The sequence below is a fragment of the Pteropus vampyrus genome, unplaced genomic scaffold, assembly GCF_000151845.1.
Source record: "Pteropus vampyrus isolate Shadow unplaced genomic scaffold, Pvam_2.0 Scaffold2, whole genome shotgun sequence".
Lineage (NCBI taxonomy): Eukaryota > Metazoa > Chordata > Mammalia > Chiroptera > Pteropodidae > Pteropus > Pteropus vampyrus.
In genome coordinates, this window is record NW_011888783.1 from 17,345,766 (window position 1) to 17,351,923 (window position 6,158).

The 6,158-nt window shown below is 43.2% G+C and overlaps 1 protein-coding gene across 2 annotated transcripts in view; it reads right to left on the reverse strand.

Moving 5' to 3' along the window:
- Positions 1 to 432, reverse strand: part of ITGA6 (integrin subunit alpha 6) — a 75,254-nt gene extending 74,822 nt beyond the window's left edge. For both annotated transcript variants that reach the window (XM_011357509.2, XM_011357517.2), the window contains exon 1: positions 13 to 432. In XM_011357509.2, coding sequence (XP_011355811.1) covers positions 13 to 194 — 182 coding nt within the window. In that variant the 5' untranslated portion in view covers positions 195 to 432. The remainder of the gene's footprint in view (positions 1 to 12) is intronic.
- Between the last annotated feature and the right edge of the window lie 5,726 nt (positions 433 to 6,158).

Genomic DNA, 6,158 nt, shown 5'->3' on the forward strand with positions numbered 1-6,158 from the left:
CGGGGAACTCACAGCCGCTTGTCCTCGGGCTGCAGCTGCCAGTGCATGGCCAGCGAGAAGCCGAAGAGGCTCCCGGAATCCCCAGTTTTCCGGATCACATTGTCCTCGCGGGTGTCCAAGTTGAAGGCGGCGCCGAGCCGGGGCAGGAGCCCTGCGGACAGGTAGAGCAGCCACAGCTGCCCCGCGGCCGCCATGGGAGGGCAGGCGCAGCGGGAGCGGAGCAGGGAGCTGCGCGATGCGGCGACCGCCCCGCGCTGCGGGCCGGGTTCGAGGCTGCCGCGCTCCTGCTGCTCTGCTGCTGCTGCTGCCGCCGCGGCCACCTTCGTCTCCTCTCGCCACTGCGTCCGGCCCCACCCCCGGGACGAGTCGCGCTCTCAGCCTGGCCGCTCCCCCTCGCGGGCAGCTCCCGACTGCTGAATGAGCCCGTTGTTCTCTGGAGACTCGCAGACGTTTTATCAAGTGACGAGCGCGGCCCCGCCCCCTCCCCACCCCCTCTGGCCCCTCCTCGCGCGCCCTCCGCGCCGCCCGCCTGGCTGCGGTGCGGCGCGGCGCTGGCCTCCCCGGCCCGCCGCTGGTCACTCCCGCCGCCCCTACCCTGGCCCGGAAGCTGCGGTGCGAGAGGCGAGTGGACGACCTGTGGGCCGAGCAGCCCCATCCCGGGGGTCCTCGTGGAAAGAAGCATGTGAATTGTGGTTTCCCTTCGGTACAGAGCCTGAAAGGCGTTTACTACCTCTTAGTAAAGAAAAGTGCTGGTGATGCGCCGGTCCTGATCGGCTTAAGCACCGTGTTGTCGCAGACCGAGGGGCCACGTGCAAATGCAGACTTCATTCCAGAAGAGTTTATGGAACGCTTAACGCAATCCTTGGGTGAATGGAGCTGCACAGATTGCTCTCGGCCCTCAACCGTCAAAAATGATAACAGCACAAACTTCGATAGTGCTGTACGATTTACAGCTCACGGCTATTATCTCACTTACTCCTAGCAATCCTATGCGGCGGGTAGTTTCTTTTTGCAAATGAGATAACTGAAACTCAGCCTTGACCCAGAGCACCCAGGGATCTGTGCCCAGGTGAAAAGGAGGGCTTGTGGGAGAAGTCACATTGTCAGCAATTTAAAACTTGACTTCCGGGTATTTTGAGGCTGATAAGCACCCCCTCAACTCCCGACAGTAAAGGATGGGTTGTTTAAAATGGTACCCAGGAGCTCAAGAGCCCTTTTTTCCTGCCCCCAAATTCCCAGGACTACTGGAAGAATTTTCCGCCAAAAGGCAGTTCTGAGCACTGTGTGGGTGGCCTAAAGGCTCCTGCCTCCAGGACACCGGGTGAGGTCTCCATCGAGTTGTTGACCCCCGGGGCAACTTTATCCTGCAGTGGTTCTTAACCAGGGGAGAGAAAACTCGAGGTTACTGTGAATTTGGATGACAAATTTTACATTTTCATTTTCACTAACGTCTAACTGACGTTTAGCATTTCCTTTCGTTATGAATATAGGCAGCACACCGCAGTGGTAGTAGCTTAAGTATCTAAGATTTAGTCTCCAGTAGAACCCACAGGTTTTTTACATCACATCACAGTTGTTGCAATTATCTTAAATTACAGCAGTTATTAGGTAAACCCTCTGCTAGATCTTATGTAATATGTCAATTAAAAAGAATTGTGTATTGCTATTGTACAATTTTCAAACATTGTGTTAATTATTACAATATAATTGGTTTCCTTTGTAATCCCATATATTTTATTTTTTGTATTTAAAAACCTCGTTCTGAAAAGGGTTCCATGGTCTTTAGCAGCCTGTCAAAAGGGTCTCATAGCATAAAAAAGGTTAAGAAGGCAAAAGGCTTCCGAATGCCTTGGGGAGACTGCCTTGGACTCTGACATCTCTGCATTGGAAACAGAAGTAGAGTGCAGTGCCCAGGGCAGAGCTGGAGCTCTGTGTGTGCGCATGCGGGTAGGGTACCCCTTCACTTCAATGGGTATTTGTACCCAGGGAACAGACAGTGCCACAGAGAAAAGCCACCTGAACGTCGTCAAGAGTTCACAGGTGTAACAGCTGCCAGTGAGTCCCTTAGCCTAGTAGAGACAGCTTTTCAGCCAACTCCAGTCAAATATAATCAAAAGTGGGGTACAGTGGGTTCAAATTCAGTAGGCAGTCCTGGTGATCACACTGTTTTAACAAATGTGTGATAACTTTGATAAGGTTGAGAAATTGTTCAAGACTATAATCTAGTACACTAGGAAATATCTGCAGTATGGTTTTTCACGCAAATTGGTTCCAAATTAGCCTTTCTTAATGTTAAACTATTCAAGAGAGACAGGTTCAGGCTCTTACAGTTAGAGCACAGTGAACCTCACTACAGGGTGGTACTCAGCAGGAGCCGCTAATATAACTGTACCAATTGCTGAAATACTTCTAAGCTGTTTGATAAAAGCTCTGCCCGAATTCCCCAAATTCACCCCTCTCTGGCCACTTTCCTAGAACACACTAACTTCCCCACAATCCAGCAGCTAAAAGTTTAAGCCCTTAAGCCCTGGTGCTGCAAGGGCTTCTTTTGATTGAGTGTGCCCATGTCATACCAGCTGTTAACTATACTAAATAATCACCCCTTCATTTCCAAGAGTAATTCTGTACACCATTCATCACTTTCTTCCCTAGATATGTTTAGTAGATGATGATGTTTCACGAGCCAGAGTTACCTACTTGATCCCAAATATCGATTGTGCTGAAATTCAATTTTTAAATAATGTTAAATTTAAATACAGCAATTAAATATATAGTGCTACTGAATTGAATGCTGCTGCGTAGGAGAAGGAAGGGATAAAGAAAAACAAGGATGAGAAACTTGATCTAGAGCAGGGTCCCCAACCCCTGGTACCGGTCCACGGCCTATTAGGAATCGGGCCGCACTGCAGGAGGTGAGCGGTGGGCCAGTGAGTGAAGCTTCATAAGTATTTGCAGCCACTCCCCAGCGCTAGCATCACCACCTCAGCTCCGCCTCAGATCATCAGGCATTAGATTCTCATAGGAGCACTGGTCCCTTGGTGCCAAAAATGACTGCTGTGCCGAGTGCCCATTAAAAATGAAAAACTTATCAACCATACATGTACCTTCCACCTGTCTCCTGCCTAGAATGCCAAATATACTTGAAATTGAGTCAAACTCCAAGGACTCCTAACAATAATTGCTTTGAAGATTGTCAGCTCTTCACAATCGAGTTTTGTGAATCAGTTGTTATTTCCATGGTAAATAGAATTACCGTGACATAGTGGATACGTGTCTTACAAAAAAGAGATCTAGAAATCCTTAAGGATCTGCTAGGACAATGTTGATCTCTGTGCCAAAGGAATAAAAGATTTAAGAAACCTAAAAAGTATGAAATAAGGGGAAAAAATGAAAAAACAAATCTGGGACAAGAAGATGCTTGTCTGGAACCAAAGCGAGAGAGCTTGATGACAGAAGTGTGCTGACTGTACAAGGCGTGGTGTGTGTGTGTGTGTGTGTGTGCACGTGCACACATATGCATGTGTACATGCATACACACACGTGTATAAAAAAACAAGATGTGCACATTGTAAGAAGGGCTCTACAAATGCAGTTAAGACAAAATCGTGTCATGTTCTGAAAAAGGGTAGTTAGAAAACAAAAAAGCATGCTTACAAACATGATTATCATATCACAGAAGAAACTTTTACAAACTGAAAATTTTAAATCAAAAGGCAGTGAAAGCTATGAATAGAGGTATTTGCTCAGATGACAGCTTTTGAATTCTTATATTTTACCAATACAGTTTTCAAAGGAAAATTTCTTGTTCTATAACCCACTTTTGGTAGGGGAGCTTTCAAATAATTTTAAACTATTGGTCACCTGTGGAGAAGTCTGAGGAACTCATGTCATGCCTGATATACTTTCCATTTCCTAGGACATACTTTAATCATTTTGGTATCAGGTTCACTGTTATATTGATTTCATCTTAACAGTAGAGAATATCCTATCTGCTGCTTTTAGGCAACACAGAAACTAGCTATTGAAAACATGTCTTTATTCTCCAACAGTTTTACATATCCCCTGGAGCCCTTTAATGAAACGCCATATATCAGAATGGTTAGCAGATGGTCTATGGAACTCAAGTCCCTTGCTTCAAATCCTACCTCTGCTCCACGCTGGCAAGATGTCTTTAAACAAGTCATTTAATCTCTCTGCACATCATTTCCCCAGCAATGGAGTGGGGGTAATGATAGCATCGACCCTCACAGAATTGCCTTCCCTTAGGATTTATAAAGTTCATGTGATTGGAAGCACTTAGAATGTTGTGTTAAAACCAGAACTTCCACCTGCGTACAGGCTTTCAAAATTTGGTTTTTACAAGTGATTCATTGACCCATGCATGATAGACCCATAGTTCCATGCACTAGATACATAAACTGTTTCAAATAGGGATTCTACAATTCGATAGCAGACTTTTTGTTTCAGAAAAAAAAAATGTTTTCCTGTATTGCTTTTTTGTCTCCTTATTCAAGTGTTCAGGAGTTTTCCTTCTACGTTGAACCTTTTTGTTTTAACATTTTGTTCGCTCTAACTCACAGCACATTTTATAGGACAAACCCGCCTTTGGTTGGGATTAGGAGAATCCAAATTGACAGCTATACCTTATTTTGACACCCACATCTATTTTATTAATTTCCAGTTTTATTGAGATATAATTGATACATAACATTGTATAAGTTTAAGGTATACAATATACTGGTTTGATATATGTATATATGGGAAAATGATCACAATAAGTTTAGTTAACATCCATAACCTCATAATTTTTTTCTCGTAATTAGAACTTTTAAGATTTACTCTTAGCAATTTTCAAATATACAATATAATTATATAGTCGTCATGCTGTGCATTACATCCCCAGGACTTACTACCTAGAAGTTTGTACCTTTTTACCACCTTCACCCATTTCCCTACCCCCCTACCCCCACCTCTGGTAACTACCAATCTGTTCCATTAGTGTGAGCGAATTTTTTTTTTTTTTAGATTTCACGTCTCAGTGAGATGATACAGTATTTGCTTTCCTCCGTCTGACTTATTTCACTTAGCTTAATGCCTTCAAGTTTCATCCATGTTGTCATCAACTGCAGGATTTCATTCCTTTTATGGCTAAATAATATTCCATTGTATATATACCACATTCTCTTTATCCATTCCTCCATCAATGGACACTTAAGTTGTTTACCCAGATCTGTTTTCAAGTAAATCCACTTGAATGTTTTAAATTCACTAATAATGAGCTCATTAAAATGTTGTAGAGTATTTCATGTTGCCATCTTAGGTGAAATTCTTTTTCTCAAGTTTGTTTTGAGGGAATTTTTCTAAGCCAAGAAGCCACATTTTGCCAACCAGCCAGAAATAAACCCAAACCTTGAATAAGTCAAGTTAAATTTAAAATTGAATTCCCAAGGCTAAGGTGAAAGCCCCACTTGGAAAATTTGGTTTCCTATACCCACAATCATCAGAAATAAACATGAGGCTATGTATATCTCATGCCACACACAATGCAGTCTTGAAAGGCCAAAGTTGGAGATGTTTTTTAAAAATAATTTAAAGAAAACTTTTATTTGCTTTCTATAAATATGTCTTCAGTGGGGGGAAAAAAAAAAGACTAGCTAATTCCGAGTTAGGCCTTAAACCAGTGATCTCTGGAGTCTAACAATTCAGGTCAAGGCAAACGCTCAAGGAAGGTGATTTAGCCTCATGTGCTTCCCAGTTGAGAGCCTGGAGCAAGTTCTTCTACTTCTCTAGGACTCAGTTTTCGAAACTGTAAAATGGCCAGAATTCTTACTTCCCTCAGTTGTTATAAGGATTAAATGAGATTATATATGTGAGGTATGTAGCATAATGTCTACTATTAAATATGTGCTGAATAAAATGATAGCTGTAAAAATGAAGGAGAAAAAAAGAAAATTAAACAAGAGAGGCCTTCAGGTAATGGGCATTAAATACAGGGAGAAAGAATATGCAAATAAGGTCCCCTGCACCCCACTTTCACTTCATGTAAATAGGATAAACTATTCCTTCCCATTAGAGCTTGATAAATAATCCCTGTCAGAACATACTTTTTCAGTGCCTGAGGTTTGGGTGGAAGCAAGTTTGTGCTTCATACTGGCCCT